The sequence below is a fragment of the Sceloporus occidentalis genome, unplaced genomic scaffold (assembly GCF_023333645.1).
Source record: "Sceloporus occidentalis isolate IW3139 unplaced genomic scaffold, rSceOcc1.0.p SCAF_403, whole genome shotgun sequence".
NCBI classification, from domain to species: Eukaryota; Metazoa; Chordata; class Lepidosauria; order Squamata; family Phrynosomatidae; genus Sceloporus; species Sceloporus occidentalis.
The window spans coordinates 89,576-108,219 of record NW_028317383.1 but is presented as its reverse complement, the minus strand read 5'-3'; the positions used below and the strand labels follow the sequence as shown (position 1 = coordinate 108,219).

The 18,644-nt window shown below is 43.0% G+C and overlaps 2 protein-coding genes across 2 annotated transcripts; both read left to right on the top strand.

Annotated features, from left to right (window-relative positions):
* Window positions 1-503: 503 nt before the first annotated feature.
* LOC149272895 (olfactory receptor 52R1-like) lies at window positions 504-6,909 on the top strand. Its single transcript, XM_089506626.1, has 2 exons — window positions 504-633; window positions 6,560-6,909. The coding sequence occupies exons 1-2, from the start codon at window positions 504-506 to the stop codon at window positions 6,907-6,909; spliced, it is 480 nt and encodes a 159-aa protein (XP_089362752.1).
* A 6,493-nt stretch (window positions 6,910-13,402) lies between these two features.
* LOC149272894 (olfactory receptor 52M1-like) lies at window positions 13,403-14,347 on the top strand. Its single transcript, XM_089506625.1, has one exon. The coding sequence runs from the start codon at window positions 13,403-13,405 to the stop codon at window positions 14,345-14,347; it is 945 nt and encodes a 314-aa protein (XP_089362751.1).
* Window positions 14,348-18,644: the final 4,297 nt, after the last annotated feature.

Sequence of the window (18,644 nt, the reverse complement as noted above, 5' to 3'; positions counted from 1 at the left end):
TTATGTTTATATATTTGTTGCCAACTTTATTAGGGTGAGAAGCGCAGACAGTGTTGGGTTTTTGTACACACTGTATTTGCAGCGCTCACTCTTGTTTGGTAGGCCTCATTTTACACATTTGTATTATTTGAGCCTGGGACTAGCTTAGCTCACCGACATTTTTCTTTTCCCTAAATGCTTAACTTCTATTTGGATTTCTTTCCACCAAATATTTCCCATTGTTTCTCAAAAAAAAAAAAATAATACCCATCAATACTGTTACTAAGCTACACACTGTGACAGGACAAGCGTTCTTCTGCAGACAAATGGCAAGTTTATTGACCGCTTTGTCTGAAGATATAAAAATAATGAATTGACCATTTTGGACCAATGAGCACCCTGTATGATGAGGGGGTACCTTCCAGGACATTCACATTGGACTGGCCTCTTAGGACCACCAGACAGAACCTCACCGTGATCTTCAGGGTCTTCTTATACGCTTGGAGGGAAGGCAGCCGTCCGGAATGGTGGACCTTCAAGACCACGTGGTGAATTTAGGCAACAAAGCCATCATCTCCTCCTGTATCAGGCTAGCTGGCTCATATGTTGGTGTAAAGTTTATCCGGGTCACGGAATGCTTTTGTGTCCAGTTCCGTATCCCGTGACCCGGTAATATTTTATATTGTGTGTATTATTGTGTAACCGGCCCAGAGACTGAATGTGGCTGCAGCTCCGGCCTTCAAAGAGACAATTAGGTGCTCTTAATCAGCCAGCACAGCCCTGTCTGCCCCGCCGGCCCCCGCACTACAGGGGGGATAACACAGGTGGGGGAACCCATTGTATCCCTTAATCCCCTCACCTGATACATCCCCTGTATACTGATGGGATTTGTGATGGGATGTGGCTGATGGGATTGGGGGTTGGGTTCGTTGCTCCTTGAATTGAGATTGTATAAAGTTCTGTGTGTTTGTAAATAAAGTTCTTGTTTTACTGCAAATGGTGGTCTGACTGACCCGTGGAGGGACTGACTGGTGATTCCTCGGCCCTCAAACAGGGGGACCCAGCCTTGGGTACGGTGACCCTGTAACAATTAGACTTGTGCATTCGTCTTCGGGCGAACATGTTCGTTCCGAAGACACTTAGAAGAGAAGACCAACAGAGGGCAGCATTCTGCCCGAAGATATATTCGACTTATGTGGCAGTGTGCTCATTTGCATTTATTCAAATAAAATATATTCCCATGATCCTTTCGTGTAATGGTTTAATACAAACCCCCCCCAAATAAATAGAAAAAAAGAGTTTGCAAGTTCGACAGAATTAATGTCTGCGAGTGCGGCGGGGAGACCAGCGGATGATGGGAATATATTTTATTTGAATAATTAATAAATGAAAATGAACACACTGCCACATATGGCTAATATAGCTTCGGACAGAATGCTGCCCTCTGTTGGTTTTACACTGAGTAGCATAATATTCTGCCCGAGAATATATTAGCTATATATATATGGTAGTGAGCTCATTGGTCGCCAGCAGGAGGCCCCCTACTGGCGACCAATAGAGTTGCTGATACGCACATTTAAACTTCTGGCGCCAGAGCTGCTGCGGTACCCCGTTAACCCCGTATTTACCCCTTAACCGGAAAAAACAAAGAAAAAACGAATATTCGCCCGAAGAGAAGACAGGAACGTGCGAATATTCGTGGAATACGAAAAAAAATTTTTGGACGAAGACGAGCGCGAAGACGAAGACCCCCCTGGTGCCCAAGTCTAGTAACAATCACTACATCTAATGTGCCCCCTGAACACCATAACACCTGATCTACCACAGGGTGCTGCAAAAGCTATTTCCATAACTGGGAACTCTCAGGATTGGCCGCTGAAGTCTCAGGGTCTTTGCCCGCTGGGATCATATTTAAGACTCCCAGTTGATGGTCAATGTTCTGGTTGATATCCCTGCTTGAATGCAATTGACCCAATTAAGTATATCTTTAAATAACGACAAGTCAAGGTTTCCATGACAACTGGTATTAGAGCCATTTGGGTAACACATTCGGGGAATCGCGACCTAGAATCTGCATGATGGGCTATTACAGGGTTAATATTTAGAGTCTCGGGGGCAGCTCAGTTGCGGCTCTTTCTGTCCGTAGCCCTGGATTCTGTAAATGTATGCATTAAATACCCGTTAGATTGTTTGCTGCTTTATTGTTAAATCATACAGAATCCTCCTCATTTCTCAAAGACTTCCAAGAAAAAGCTCGTCGACTTCAGACTCCCCCCTTAGTGAATAAACTCCAGAGTTCTAACTGATAAAAGTCCCAGCTATCGCTTGTAACTTCAAGGCTAGAGAAAAGTATCTCCTACTTATGATCTAAATGTAATCTTTCACAGCACTGGACATATTATTACTAATCGATTAAGTATTATTTAACCCACGGCATGCCTGCGCACTGCACAGTAAATGGTTAGGTTGGCTCACCTGAGGTGCCAGGAACGGATGCTGCCGGGGCCGGGGATGAGAGAGATCGCTGTGCCAAGGCAAAGGGTTATATGTAGCAGAGACCTGGCATCAGGGAGGTATATTAATTACCCCAGGGGGGGCTGGGGCAGGATGCGCAGCTGGATCACACTCTACACCGTCTTGAAACCGACAATCACATCTCAGGCCAGAGACATGCCTAATAGAGAAAAGTGACTGTTTCTAAGGATTTGTGAGATTAATGAGGTTTATTCACCGAAAATGCGTGTTGGCAAAAGCCATTCCACACGCGCACTCGCACTAAATCACCCTCAACTCGCACTCGATCACCCTCAACTCACACGCGCACTCACACTAAATCACCTTCACACCCTCAACTCGCACTCGCACTAAATCACCCTCAACTCACATATCATTCACTACGATGAGCTGAATAAAGGAAGGATCTTGCAGATGTTTCCACCGTGGATTCCAGCCTCCCTCAGTGATTGCCACTCACATGAGGGTGTAATAATATGGAGCGAGGGGAGCATAGCTCACTTATACCCCCCCCACTCAGTAGGATTATAGTGATACTCGAAGGGTATGGATATCCTGTGCCATCCCGCTTACTCCCTACCTATTCTGTGCCCAGTGGGAAGGGGGTATTAAAAGTTACAAAAGGTATGGAGGGTGTTAAAATGCCAAATTACACAATCGTTATGATATTAAACACATTGTTACATCATATTATTCAGTGTCATGATATTAAACACATTGTTATATAATATTATTCCACTTTATGATATTAAGCACAGTATTATAAAATATTATTCATTGTTATGATATTAAGCACATTATTATATCATAGTATTTAGTGTTATATTATTCAGCTTTATATTAAACGCATTGTTATATTATTCGGCGTTATGAAATTATATAGCAGTATGATATTAAGCACACTATTACATGATATTATTCAGCGTTATAATATTATTTAGCGCTATAATATTAAACACATTATTATACGATATTATTCAGCATTATAATATTAAACACAATGTTATATGATATTATTGAGCGTTATGATATTATATATGATATTTTCCGCTGTTATGATAATAAATACATTGTTACATGATATTATTCAGCGTTATGATATTAAACACATTGTAATACGATATTATTTAGTGTTATGATATTAAAGACATTGTTATATAATATTATTCAGCGTTATGATATTAAACACATTGTTATATGATAGTATTCAGTGTTATGATATTACATATGATATTTTTCGCCATTATGATAATAAATACATTGTTACATGATATTATTCAGTGTTATGATATTAAACAATTTATTATATAATATTATTCAGGGTTATGATATTGACACATTGTCATACAATATTATTTGGTATAATGATATTAAACACATTGTTATATGATATTATTCAGTGTTATGATATTAAACACATAGTTTTATAATATTCAGCGTTATGATATTAAATACATTGTTTTACAATATTATTCAGCATTATATTAAACACATTGTTATATGATATCATTCAGCTTTATGATATTAAGCACATTGTTTTTTATATATGATATTTTTAGCTGTTATGATAATAAATACATTTTTACATGATATCATTCAGTGTTATGATATTAAACAATTTATTATATAATATAATTTGGTGTTATGATATTAAACACATTGTTATATAATATTATTCAGCGTTCCGATATTAAACACGTTGTTATATGATATTATTCAGCTTTATACTAAACACATTGTTTTATAATATTATTTAGCATTATATTAAACACATTGTTTTATAATATTATTCAGTGTTATATTAAGCACATTGTTATATGATATTATTCAGCATTATTCTATTAAACACATTGTTATACGATATTTTTCAGTGCTATTCTATTAAACACGTTGTTATATAATATCATTCAGCGTTATGATATTAAACGCATTGTTATATAATATTAAACGTATTGATTGCTGATATTGTGCTACATTTCACTATGTAGAATATATCGTTCCACGCGATCATTACTGACACAAAGTGTTTTTTTTCTATAATTTCTATTTTTACATCAATTGGTTTTAATTGTATTTATTAGTTAAGCTACTGGTGCGTCCGGCTCTGACCAGGATATTAAGCGCCGCTCGCTCTTATCGAAGTTGAACCTGTGGTAAAGTCCGTGTGAGACAGAAAAAGAGCCGCTGGGTGATTATATGATTGAACGTGTGTTTTTGGGCATCTTGTGGATTTTACGTATTTGTAATAAAAGCTATTTTTTTATTGGCACTGCCCATCCTGTCGTCCTGTGATGTGATCGGGATATACTCCCGGCTGCTGAATGTTGTTTCTTTTGATTACTGCTTCTGGAGTTAAGATACGTCTTCCCCTGAAATTGGGGCTGGCAGATTGCGGGTTTCTGTGTAAAGCGGCTTGTCGGAGGGGAGAAGCTCTGATAGGGACTCCCTTTCATATATGTTACTGACACGAGTGGCGCATGTGCTAAGCGTGAAAGACAACGAGGAGTCTTTAAGGATCCACGTTCCCATTTGGAGCAACAATGTAATGATTCTCCATGAGAAATGACCTGGACTCAGCTGCCACCTGCTGGCTGAACCAGACACTGCGCCAAATTCCACTGCTGGGAGGCTGTTCAACATATCTACCAACCTCCATGTAAAGTAAAACTAAGAGTCTGAATCTCTAAATTTGAGACTTTGGAAACATTACACCCCAGATATTATTTGAGGCATATACATGGATAGATAGAACAATATATTCCGACTGAGAATAGTTTGCCCCAAAAGCTGCCACCTTAGGAGTTTTTTATTCTAATTGCTCGGTTATCAGTAATTACCTCCCGTGGCCGGACGCCTTTAGTGGTTTGCAGATCTCATATATTAGTCCTATCTGCCCCAGCGTGTAGCGAGGAAGCTTTATACCACCCACCACACGTACCCGGCAGACCCTCCAATCAACATGGCCTGAAGTGTGAGTACCCGGCTTAGTGGTCCGTGCGCCTCATCAACACTGTAACATATCCACTGACATTAAATGGCAAACGCGTTAAGTGTTTATTAATTTTACCGCCATGACAAGGGCAGCGCCAAGACTTAACCCAATTTTTTTTTCCTTGGAGCCCGGGGAGCGTGCTCCTGGATTCTGCAACTGTGCCATGGGCAGCAGAAGCCAGAATACGATACTGAGTTCCCTCACAGGGAACCCAGACAAATTCCTTTCCCCCCCCTATGGAAGGGTCAGATCTCGAGTCTCACCCCAAAGGATGAGACTCATTTGCTGTCCTTTTCTGAAGAGAGGAAGGGGCCGAAAGGCTCCCAATCCTCCTCCAGCAAGGTCCAGGCTTCCCTGGCTCTAAAAAGAAAACTGTCCAAAAACAAAGTGACAAGATTGTGTGCCAAATCATAGTGAGGGCCTCACCGTGAATTGAAAAAAACATGAAATCAATAAAAGGGGAAATTAATTGGCACTGGTGAGAAACAAAGTGATATATAAACTAAGGCAAAATAACTTAGGGACAGACCATTGCTAGCCTAGTCAGGTTCAAAATCAAACTGTCTTAAACCCAAGACCTAAAGGTACAATGGGAAGTGAGATTGCGCACTCACCATGTGCAGTGGCGTGCAATACCACCCACAGGCTTTATTACTTCCCCCCAGTCCAAAGTGGAGCTATACTTGATTTGACAACCCACTGAAAAGCACAGCATTAAGCCAATACAAAAACAAGGCTGACACAGGGATACATCAAGAACTCACTTTATAGAGGACGCAATCACCACCAGCCTCCAAGAGCTCTTCAATAAGGTGGTGGTGAGCTACAACCAGCATGCATCACAACATATGTAAAACAATATGCAGATCATATGTAAATTAGTTATAACAGAAAACCACCCCAACTTACACGAGCCTGCCATCAAAACCAATAATATTGGTCAGACAGGCTGGAGGAAGGGGGAAACTAGCATCTAGAGAGCTCTGGTCTTGCTCATCTTGCTAGGAATCCCCGGGTTGGAGTCCTTACATGTTTGGATCTCTATCCTATTCTTCATAATCTTCTTCATTTCAGTTGTTGGAAAGGACTCTGTCCTTCTGATCGTCGTTACGGATGTGAGCCTCCATCAGCCCATGTATCTATTTTTCACTATGTTGGCCTTCATTGATTTAGTGCTGGCCAATACCACCATGCCCAAGCTCCTCGGCATCTTCTGGCGCCACTCCAATGACATTGACTTCCACACCTGCCTGCTCCAGATGTTCTTCGTCCACGCGTTTTCCACCATTGAATCTGGAATCTTCGTGGCCATGGCTTTTGACGGATACGTTGCAATCTGCTATCCTCTCAGATATGTGATCGTCTTATCACCAGGGGTGATCATTAAGAGCGGAGTCCTGGCGGTGATACGCGGGGTGGCATAAATCCTGCCCCTGCCGCTCTTGGCTTTGAGGTTCTATGAGTACAGAAGGTGATGCTTTATGGCAATGCTACCGAAGTCTGTTCCTCCATAAACTTTCATTAGTCAGTGTCCATCTTGGTGATTAAGACTGAGCCATTCTATTGTTCCCCACAAGCAGTCTGATAAGGAGTCGGGGTGTTTAGTAGATCGGGGCTCATATAACAGAGTGAGAATCATACAAACAGCTGATATGCAGCTGCCTGAAAATATTATATTATGGAGCAAAAGCCACACATTGGGTAAAAAAGGAAACAGACAGATATTTCTGAAAACTTATTTTTAATCATAATTTTTAAAGGACGCTTCCTTGAGGCTAGGTTTCCACTTGTTTTTTTTTTGCTAAAAACGCCCATAAAAACGCCAATAGCGCCACCTGGCGTTTTTTTAGGGAAAAAAACGCTGCAGCCAGATGTTAGCTGTTCTTCAATAGGAAATCGCACAATGCCAGATCCACTTGGCGTTTTTCTGTTTGGCGTTTTTCTGTTTGCCGTTTTTTCAGTCCTCTTTGGCGTTTTTCTGCTTTTTTGGGCTCTGTGGCAGTTTTTCAGAATCGCAGGTTGCTGACACTCTGGCGTTTTTTGCAAGGAAATCTTGGCGTTTTTCTCCAATAGAAGTCTATGGGAGAGGAAAAACGCCATGAAAAAGCCATGTGGGTTTATTGCCTTGGTGTTTTTTATGGCGTTTTTTCCACAGTTACAATGCCTAGGATGGACCCGGTATCTGTGTGTCCTACGAGAAATAGGCTGAAAACAAACAGTTTCACACAAAACAAAGTCCTGGACTGGTTCATATTGAATTTTACACCATTTGGAACAAACATGCCATTACAAACAAACATACGCGACGCATCAACTGGATCCTGCGTGCCAAAAGCAACAGCAAACAATTTGCACCATCATTTGGGGCCAATCTTCCTAGAGGAGCAGACATTCGGAATAAAGCAGGCCTTACAAACCACAGAAAAGAGACAAAGGGGTCTACCAAGTAAATGACATCGGGGGCAGATACTTGCCATTTATCCTAATCCCTTTTAGCTGGGTGAAACTGCTAACTTGTAAAGGCTGGAAAAACTGCCTAAGGTCAAAAAAAGCAATTTCCACAGAAAGGCTAAAACGCCAGAAAAAACTCCAGAAAAAAACGCCAAAACGCAGGAGAATGCAGTGGCAGTTTTTTGGCGTTTTTCATCAAGAAAAAAAACGCAGGACAAAAACCCAAGTGGAAACCTAGCCTAAATGTGAAATAATACTGCAGTAAAACTTCAGTGAGGCTAGGTTTCCACTTGTTTTTTTTTTAGCTAAAAACGCCCATAAAAACGCCAATAGCGCCACCTGGCGTTTTTTTAGTGAAAAAACGCAGCAGCCAGATGTTAGCTGTTCTTCAATAGGAAATCGCAGAATGCCATATCCACTTGGCGTTTTTCTGTTTGGCGTTTTTTCAGTCCTCTTTGGCGTTTTTCTGCTTTTTTGGGCTCTGTGGCAGTTTTTCAGAATCGCAGCATGTTGACGCTCTGGTGTTTTTTGCAAGGAAATCTTGGCGTTTTTCTCCAATAGAAGTCTATGGGAGAGAAAAAAACGCCATGAAAAAGCCATGTGGGTTTATTGCCTTGGCGTTTTTTATGGCGTTTTTTCCACAGTTACAATGCAGAGGATGGACCCGGTATCTGTGTGTCCTACGAGAAATAGGCTGGAAACAAACAGTTTCACACAAAACAAAGTTCATATTGAATTTGACACCATTTGGAACAAACATGCCATTACAAACAAACATACGCGACGCATCAACTGGATCCTGCGTGCCAAAAGCAACAGCAAACAATTTGCAGCATCATTTGGGGTCAATCTTCCTAGAGGAGCAGACATTCGGAATAAAGCAGGCCTTACAAACCACAGAAAAGAGACAAAAGGGTCTACCAAGTAAATGACATCGGGGGCAGATACTTGCCATTTATCCTAATCCCTTTTAGCTGGGTGAAACTGCTAACTTGTAAAGGCTGGAAAAACTGCCTAAAGTCAAACAAAGCAATTTCCACAGAAAGGCTAAAACGCCAGAAAAAACTCCAGAAAAAAACGCCAAAACGCAGGAGAATGCAGTGGCAGTTTTTTGGCGTTTTTCATAAAGAAAAAAAACGCAGGACAAAAACCCAAGTGGAAACCTAGCCTAATACTTAATAAAATGGAACCTGCCATAAATCATAACCATGTCGTAACGTGACGTGTCTTCACTCAACCAGGAGGAAACGGGGAGCGCGCAGGACCAACAAAGGGACCAGGTCCCCCGAAAAAGATCTCTTAGTCCAGGTGAAGAATCAGGCAAAAAAACCAACAGAAAAACGCCAAGTGGATATGGCATTCTGCGATTTCCTATTGAAGAACAGCTAACATCTGCCTGCTGCGTGCGTTTCACTAAAAAAACGCCAGGTGGCGCTATTGGCGTTTTTATGGGCGTTTTTAGCTAAAAAAAAAACAAGTGGAAACCTAGCCTCACTGAAGTTTTACTGCAGTATTATTTCACATTTAGGCTAGGTTTCCACTTGGGTTTTTGTCCTGCGTTTTTTTTCTTGATGAAAAACGCCAAAAAACTGCCACTGCATTCTCCTGCGTTTTGGCGTTTTTTTCTGGAGTTTTTTCTGGCGTTTTAGCCTTTCTGTGGAAATTGCTTTGTTTGACTTTAGGCAGTTTTTCCAGCCTTTACAAGTTAGCAGTTTCACCCAGCTAAAAGGGATTCGGATAAATGGCGAGTATCTGCCCCCGATGTCATTTACTTGGTAGAGTTCTACGCCCCGGCGGACCCTTTTGTCTCTTTTCTGTGGTTTGTAAGGCCTGCTTTATTCCGAATGTCTGCTCCTCTAGGAAGATTGGCCCCAAATGATGCTGCAAATTGTTTGCTGTTGCTTTTGGCAGGCAGGATCCAGTTGATGCGTCGCGTATGTTTGTTTGTAATGGCATGTTTGTTCCAAATGGTGTAAAATTCAATATGAACTTTGTTTTGTGTGAAACTGTTTGTTTCCAGCCTATTTCTCGTAGGACACACAGATACCGGGTCCATCCTCTGCATTGTAACTGTGGAAAAAACGCCATAAAAAACGCCAAGGCAATAAACCCACATGGCTTTTTCATGGCGTTTTTTCTCTCCCATAGACTTCTATTGGAGAAAAACGCCAAGATTTCCTTGCAAAAAACACCAGAGCGTCAACATGCTGCGATTCTGAAAAACTGCCACAGAGCCCAAAAAAGCAGAAAAACGCCAAAGAGGACTGAAAAAACGCCAAACAGAAAAACGCCAAGTGGATATGGCATTCTGCGATTTCCTATTGAAGAACAGCTAACATCTGGCTGCTGCGTTTTTTCACTAAAAAAACGCCAGGTGGCGCTATTGGCGTTTTTATGGGCGTTTTTAGCTAAAAAAAAAACAAGTGGAAACCTAGCCTCACTGAAGTTTTACTGCAGTATTATTTCACATTTAGGCTAGGTTTCCACTTGGGTTTTTGTCCTGCGTTTTTTTTCTTGATGAAAAACGCCAAAAAACTGCCACTGCATTCTCCTGCGTTTTGGCGTTTTTTTCTGGAGTTTTTTCTGGCGTTTTAGCCTTTCTGTGGAAATTGCTTTGTTTGACTTTAGGCAGTTTTTCCAGCCTTTACAAGTTAGCAGTTTCACCCAGCTAAAAGGGATTAGGATAAATGGCAAGTATCTGCCCCCGATGTCATTTACTTGGTAGACCCTTTTGTCTCTTTTCTGTGGTTTGTAAGGCCTGCTTTATTCCGAATGTCTGCTCCTCTAGGAAGATTGGCCCCAAATGATGGTGCAAATTGTTTGCTGTTGCTTTTGGCACGCAGGATCCAGTTGATGCGTCGCGTATGTTTGTTTGTAATGGCATGTTTGTTCCAAATGGTGTCAAATTCAATATGAACCAGTCCAGGACTTTGTTTTGTGTGAAACTGTTTGTTTCCAGCCTATTTCTCGTAGGACACACAGATACCGGGTCCATCCTCTGCATTGTAATTGTGGAAAAAACGCCATAAAAAACGCCAAGGCAATAAACCCACATGGCTTTTTCATGGCGTTTTTTTCTCTCCAATAGACTTCTATTGGAGAAAAACGCCAAGATTTCCTTGCAAAAAACACCAGAGCGTCAACATGCTGCGATTCTGAAAAACTGCCACAGAGCCCAAAAAAGCAGAAAAACGCCAAAGAGGACTGAAAAAACGCCAAACAGAAAAACGCCAAGTGGATATGGCATTCTGCGATTTCCTATTGAAGAACAGCTAACATCTGCCTGCTGCGTGCGTTTCACTAAAAAAACGCCAGGTGGCGCTATTGGCGTTTTTATGGGCGTTTTTAGCTAAAAAAAAAACAAGTGGAAACCTAGCCTCACTGAAGTTTTACTGCAGTATTATTTCACATTTAGGCTAGGTTTCCACTTGGGTTTTTGTCCTGCGTTTTTTTTCTTGATGAAAAACGCCAAGATTTCCTTGAAAAAACGCCAGAGTGTCAGCAACCTGCGATTCTGAAAAACTGCCACAGAGCCCAAAAAAGCAGAAAAACGCCAAAGAGGACTGAAAAAACGCCAGACAGAAAAACGCCAAACAGAAAAACGCCAAGTGGATATGGCATTCTGCGATTTCCTATTGAAGAACAGCTAACATCTGGCTGCAGCGTTTTTCCACAAAAAAAACGCCAGGTGGCGCTATTGGCGTTTTTATGGGCGTTTTTAGCATAAAAAAACCAAGTGGAAACCTAGCCTTAATCAGTAATTAATAGGTTTATTATTTTTATTTTTTTAGGTTTATTTGAGTGATATAATGATTTTCTTCTTAGCCCTATTTTTGGGGGAAACCTCGAATACAGATGGTTCTGATATATTTTAGAGAAAGCATTTTTTTTTTTTTAATGACAGAATCATACATTTCTGCCATGAGTTTAATGTTTTATCTCCCTCGTCTAATCACCTGTTTCCGAATGCAGTTAATTGCCTCCCACAGCTGGGAGAACAGGCTCTTTAATGGTCCTTAGTGGTTTGCGTGGGGGACGCGGACTCCCGGTGGTTTCGCAGCAAACATCATAAATAGCACCGTGCGTTTTGCCGAGGACATTCGGCTGCGAGGAACCTCCGGCCCTCAGATGGATGCAAACGGTGAGTATGCAGCCCCCGAGCCTGTGTGCGTGCTCTATCTGCTAAACGCAGCAAAGGATGTTAGCGCAGGATCAACACGTAACCGGCGCCAAGACTGATTCTGTGCTCAGATCCTACTGCAGTTCCATATTTTACCTATAGAGGGCACAGCCGGGTCAGTTATACAATGCTCCACAATGGCCCTTGATAAAGGGGTTAAAATGATCATTAAAAATATTGCTGCCCAAAAAAACTTGTCTTTCGTGGTGAGTCGGGCCACAGAGGGGGCAGATTCTACATATCCCATACCCCTCTCGCTTACTTTTTCTTTTTTTTGTCTTTTTTAACCCGTGTTTGAACTTTTTAGTTTGTAATTACACAAACCAAAGAATATTAATATAAAAAAAAATTCAATAAACATTTTCAGCTCACCGCCTGACTCTGTGACAGTGACCCCTAATAACATACCCCCTAAACTAAAAAATCATATTGAGAAAGTCTAAAATCTGTTAAACAAGCTATTTTTCTTATTTTCTAGATCTCAGCATGGTCCCTGGGGCGCCCTAATGGGCAGAAGATGAGGACTCCGGGGACGTCGACTGAGCCAGGACCCAGGAATGAGTAAATTATGTTTTTTTATTTTTATAGAATGTTTATAGGATGGTAGAGATTTTACGGTATTTTACCCATTGTCCTCCTTTGTGGTCAGGAGTCCGCAATCAAGTCAGATGGATGGCAGATGGAATGCGCTCTGATATGCCAACGGCCGGAGAAAAATACATTTACCCCCAATACCCTCAATGTATTTTTTGTGGTGGTGAATCCTTGTTGTTAATTTTGTCCTACGCTATGACTACCACTGAAGCTCGTCTAGTAGACCTTCCCCATCGTAGCCGAGCTTAGCTACGCTAATGGTGGGGGGCTGTGCAGAGGCCCCTGTTTATATCCAGAGATCCAAGCTACTTTCTTTGTGGGCCTCTTAACTCAAGCCGATGGTCAGGCTACAAACAACATAAATAAAAAAATGGATGTCTGTTTACCACCGCTCTTTTTCTTCTTCCTGTTGGGACAGGAAGGAGCTCCGACGAAATGGGAGGGGTCAGGCTTGAGGTCTGGTAAGGATTAGTTAGGCGCAGTCTGTGTTTGAAGGGGAAGGTGAAAGTGAGGATAACTGGGGGAGGGGTAGCACCTTGCCTCAGAGGCCTAGCTTTAAGGGCAGACTGCACCGTCACTCAATATTTGGGGTTGGTTTGTCCAGCTTGTCCCTAGAAGATTGTGTTCCTGGGACACGTATGTTAAACAACATCAATCAGTTAACGTTCCTGTGCTTTTTTAAGTAGGATATCATGGATGTCCTCAACGAGACCTGTGTCCACCCATCCACGTTCATCTTGCTAGGAATCCCCGGGTTGGAGTCCTTACACGTCTGGATCTCTATCCCGTTCTTCATAATCTTCTTCATCGCCGTTGTGGGAAATTACTCTGTCCTTATGATCATCGTTACCGATGCGAGCCTCCATCAGCCCATGTATCTCTATTTCACCATGTTGGCCTTCGTTGACTTAGTGCTGGCCAATACCACCATGCCCAAGCTCCTCGGCATCTTCTGGTGCCACTCCAATGACATTGACTTCCACACCTGCCTGCTCCAGATGTTCTTCGTCCACGCGTTTTCCACCATTGAATCTGGAATCTTCGTGGCCATGGCTTTTGACAGATATGTTGCAATCTGCTATCCTCTCAGATATGTGATCGTCTTATCACCAGGGGTGATCATTAAGAGCGGAGTCCTGGCGGTGATACGCGGGGTGGCATATATCCTGCCCCTGCCGCTCTTGGCTTTGAGGTTCTATGAGTACAGAAGCAATATTATCCTGCACTCGTACTGCGAGCACATGGCCGTCGTGCGGTTGGCCTGCGGAGACGTGACTGTTAATGACCACGTTGGAATAACCATTGGGTTTCTGGTCCTGATAATGGACTCCTTGCTGATAGTTCTGTCTTACGCGATGATTCTCCGGACTCTTTTAAGACTGGCGTCCGAAGCTCGTCTGAAGGCGTTCGGCACGTGCATTTCCCACGTCTGCGCCATCCTGACATTCTATGTACCTATCATGTCCTCGTCTTTGGTTCACAGATTTGGAACCAACGTCCCTCACCATACCCACATATTACTGGGAAACTCCTACCTCCTCCTCCCTCCCCTGCTTAACCCTCTGATCTATGGAATAAGAACTAAGCAGATTCGGCAAAAAGTGTCAAAACTAATTTTTTTAAAGCGTTCCAGATAACTATATTAATTGCACGCACATTAACCGTATGATGTCAGGAGGGTGTTAACATGCATTTTTTAAAGCTGTTTATTTAATACACTTTTCAACATTTTAAACCTCGCCATGATAACATGGTGCTGAGTGAGTGCCTGTGGGACAGCGCGCCCTAGTGGTGGGCAATGAGGCAGCTGCCCTGCAATCCCAGACCCCTCAACATTCCATGTGTATAAATTGGGGCACCTGTGCTGGGGTGTGGCTAGAGGTGGGAGTGGGCGGGACCACCTGCCCAGCTCACCTGGAGAGCCACCTCGTGGCGTTTAGCTGCAGAGGGTCAGCAGGTGTTGGAGCTACAATGGAGTCCTGGGCTGCAAGAGTGCCGAACTCCACAGCGCACAAAAGTGAAAATCAGGACAGTCCTGTGAAAACCGGGACACTTCAGAGGTATGCATTTCAACAGAAAGTGTAGCAGACCCCGTCCGGACCATGCGCAAAACTTTACTGATGGTTTTTAAGAAGTTTTATTATACATTTTCCGTTGTAACTCCGTAAGAGCTGAACAGAATACAAATAATATGCGTCAATGACTCTATCTTTCTGTAGCGTTATTATTAACGGGGAGAGTTAAATAAATATACAGACCGTACGCCCTTTCAGGGGGTTTGCTTCACAAATTAATCGACCTTATATATGAGAAAGAACTCTGCTGAGTCTTAGCAACGCGCCGGCGCTCTGTCTGCCGTCACCAGTATGACTCCGCGGATCGTAGGACCTTTTCCTCCTGATACCGGTCCTACCCCTACACCGAATGCGTATGTAAATCTATTTCCTCCCCCTGATGCCCCTCTTTTCTAGGAGCTCAGGGTACCGCAGGGTTCTACAGCCCCAAAAAAGTACAGCTATGAATGTTAAGAAATAACATTAAGCGCGCCGTGACTAGGCCCAGATCTCGGGTGACACCTATGTCTGTATAATTAAGGTCTTGGGGGTATTTGACAGGATGATCTCTACCCCGGTTGGGTAGACCCGCCAAGCCGCGCTTCCTTCTTCCCGAGACCACAGCGATGAACCCCTTCAAGTGCCAGAAGCGCCAGCGTGGAAAGGAGGAAGGAACGCTGCTACACAGGAACCGCAATGGCGCTGTAACTAGCCGTAGCGTAGTGCATAGAACACTCGTAGCGTCCTGAAAAGGACAGCGGGACCCCAAACATCAAACACACAGCTCAGCCACATATTAGACACAATTCGTGAAACACACACAATACACATACAAGAGCCACACGCCAGCTCACATTAACAGACAGGATGATGTCTCTGACCCTGGGACCCCCCAGTGGAGAAATAGTCTGGGGACATAAAACATGCTGTTTCGGGGCCTTCCCAAAGGAGCTCTCCCGCAAACAGGTGTCCCTGGATAGCTCGGGGATACAGTCCGTTTATATTTCACCGGGTCATGGCTGACTTCCGACACGATGAAGAGCTCCAGGGCTCTTGGAGGTTCTCCTCCAGTCATGAAAAGGTGGAGCAATCACTCAACCAGCTGGATAGCTCAGGAACCCCTGTGGGGTCCGTCACTTGGGGTCCGAGCGTCACCTGGTTAAAATGTTAGCAGGGCCGCAGCATTTCTATGTGTCTCCCGGTCAGACCCACGGCGCATTTACGGCTTCCCTGGCGACTGATAACCGGTCAGCTCCTCGAGGTCTGTCTGGGAAGCTTAAGTAGGGTTCCGGTTGGTTGGTCTCTTTTTTGCCACCCTGTACCCCTGACAGAAATCCACCGAGGGGAAATGCTGGGAAGTAGTGGATGCGGCTCAGGGCGTGCCTAGTCCCAGTCTCCGGAGGTTTCCGTGACGGGTATATATTATGGGATGGAATGTTGGTCAGCACTGTATGACAGGCTTGGATTTGGTTAGTCCGCGTCTTTTGGGCAGCGGCGATTGGAGGGTATTTAAGGCAGGACCCCCGCATGGTGTACCATCACATTACCTGATCTTACCTCAGCTGTTTCCCTCCCTTTTAGGTTGTTGCCGTTGTCTGGTATGGCGCAGGCTCCTGGGGCGACAACCAGCAACTTAATAACAGTGAAGAAATCACTCAATTATTATTTATTGTTTTATATAGCGCCATCAAATTCCGTAGCGCTGTACAATGGGTGGACAGGACATAACAAGTAGTATGTAATATAACAAATTGACTACCAGAGACAACAGGTGAGGAGGGCCCTGCGCACAGGAGCTTACAATCTAGAGATTGATTATTATTGATTGATTTATATAGCGCCATCATATTCCACAGCGGTGTATGATGGAGACATAACAAGTAGTGCATCGCATAGCAATTAGGTCAGAATTAAAAGGTGATGGTTATATAAGCCCCCTTACAAGAAAATAAAACCCTCTATTTACTAAGCAAACATACTGCGAGACGGTATATGCCTGGATGGTACGCACATCCCATATGGGACACCCCTGTATTAGCCTCTACCACTTCTGCTGGGTGGCCACTTATCTCCCACCCTCACATTTAGCACAGTGGTGATTAATACACCCGCTATACGGAGAGGTTATTTATTTTTAAAATGTAAGAAATAATTGGTTTCTTGATCAGACTGTTAGGGTTTTCTAAAATGCCTTTAATTAAATATATTTTTTCTAGTTATGTACAATACATGCACTGGGGCTATTCACTGGCCCCTTTTCTAGCTGCTGGCTGAGCATCTTCAGAGTGGTAGTAAAGCTGATTGGAGGGCTATCCACCCCCCCCCCATTGCTCTAAAGGTTAAACTAAGGTACCCCAAAATCCATTCTTTGCCACTAAAATATTATCCTGATGCCCGCAGGGGCCAGCATGGCCAGAGTTGGGGGAGGGGTTCTGGGGAAGATTACTTAAGGGGTTGTGACCCGAGTTTTAGGGACATTTTGCAGTCACCTTACCTTGTGTTGTTTGTCCTGCCCATCCTTCCTGTTGATTGGGGTATGTTGGGGTATTTGTATTATGTTGGGGTACTTATGTTGTCACAGCTGGGTGGGTCGCTTACCAGGCATCTAGGGGGTGTGAATGCTCTGGGGGGGGAGAGCGTTTGGCGGGGGGTCCCAGTCGGTGGTGCTGGGAGCCTCAGGTTTGGGCATTTTGTCCGTCCCTGTCTGGCGGTTCTGCGTTTGCCTCGCAGGCTTTATGGTTTTTGTTAATTATTTATGTTTATGGATGTTATTTATTATATTTATGTTCATTTTGTAGTCTTTGCCCTGTTAATGCAATGAGGTGTTGGGCCTAAGGGTGCCTAGCATTGACTCGGTTAATAAATAAAATTGGCTGTGGCCTTTTCAATCCAAGTTTCATGTGTCTGTCGTTATTGGGTGGGGGGCCTGCCCCGGAGATGAGGGTACTTCAGTCATGCGGTGAGCGGGTTATTTCGTGAGGAAACTTTTTGTGCCGGTATAATATAATCCTGCGGTGAACGGGTTAATTTGATGATTTTTGTGCCGGTATAATATAATCCTGCAGTGAGCAGGTTAATTTGTGAGGAGAATTTTTGTGCCGGTATAATATAATACTGCGGTGAACGGGTTAATTTGTGAAGAGAATATTTGTGCCGGTATAATAGTATCCTGTGGTGAACGGGTTAATCTCTGATGATTTTTGTGTCGGTATAATATTATCCTGTGGTGAACGGGTTAATTTGTACTGATTTTTGTGTCGGTATAATATAATCCTGCAGTGAACGGGTTAATTCGTGGTGGTAATTTTTGTGCCGGTATAATATAATCCTGCAGTGAACGGGTTAATTTGTGATGATTTTTGTGCCGGTATAATATAATCCTGCGGTGAACGGGTTAATTTGTACTGATTTTTGTGCCGGTATAATATTATCCTGCGGTGAACAGGTTAATTCGTGAGGATAATTTTTGTGTAGGTATAATATTATCCTGTGGTGAACGGGTTAATTTGTAATGATTTTTGTGCCGGTATAATATTATCCTGTGGTGAACGGGTTAATTTGTGATGATTTTTGTGCCGGTATAATATAATCCTGCAGTGAACGGGTTAATTTGTGATGATTTTTGTGCCGGTATAATATAATCCTGCGGTGAACGGGTTAATTTGTGATGATTTTTGTGCCGGTATAATATTATCCTGCGGTGAACGGGTTAATTTGTGATGATTTTTGTGCCGGTATAATATTATCCTGCGGTGAAAGGGTTAATTTGTGGTGGTAATTTTTGTGCCGGTATAATATAATCCTGCGGTGAACGGGTTAATTTGTGATGATTTTTGTGCCGGTATAATAGTATCCTGCAGTGAACGGGTTAATTTGTGAT

Excerpts from the sequence above, each read along its gene's own strand:
- LOC149272895 (XM_089506626.1), top strand. The coding sequence starts at position 504 with ATGGTGGACCTTCAAGACCACGTGGTGAATTTAGGCAACAAAGCCATC. Across the intron at positions 634-6,559 it reads ATGCTTTTGTGTCCAGTTCC|TTGTTGGAAAGGACTCTGTC; the intron begins GTATCCCGTGAC and ends TCTTCATTTCAG.
- LOC149272894 (XM_089506625.1), top strand. The coding sequence starts at position 13,403 with ATGGATGTCCTCAACGAGACCTGTGTCCACCCATCCACGTTCATCTTG.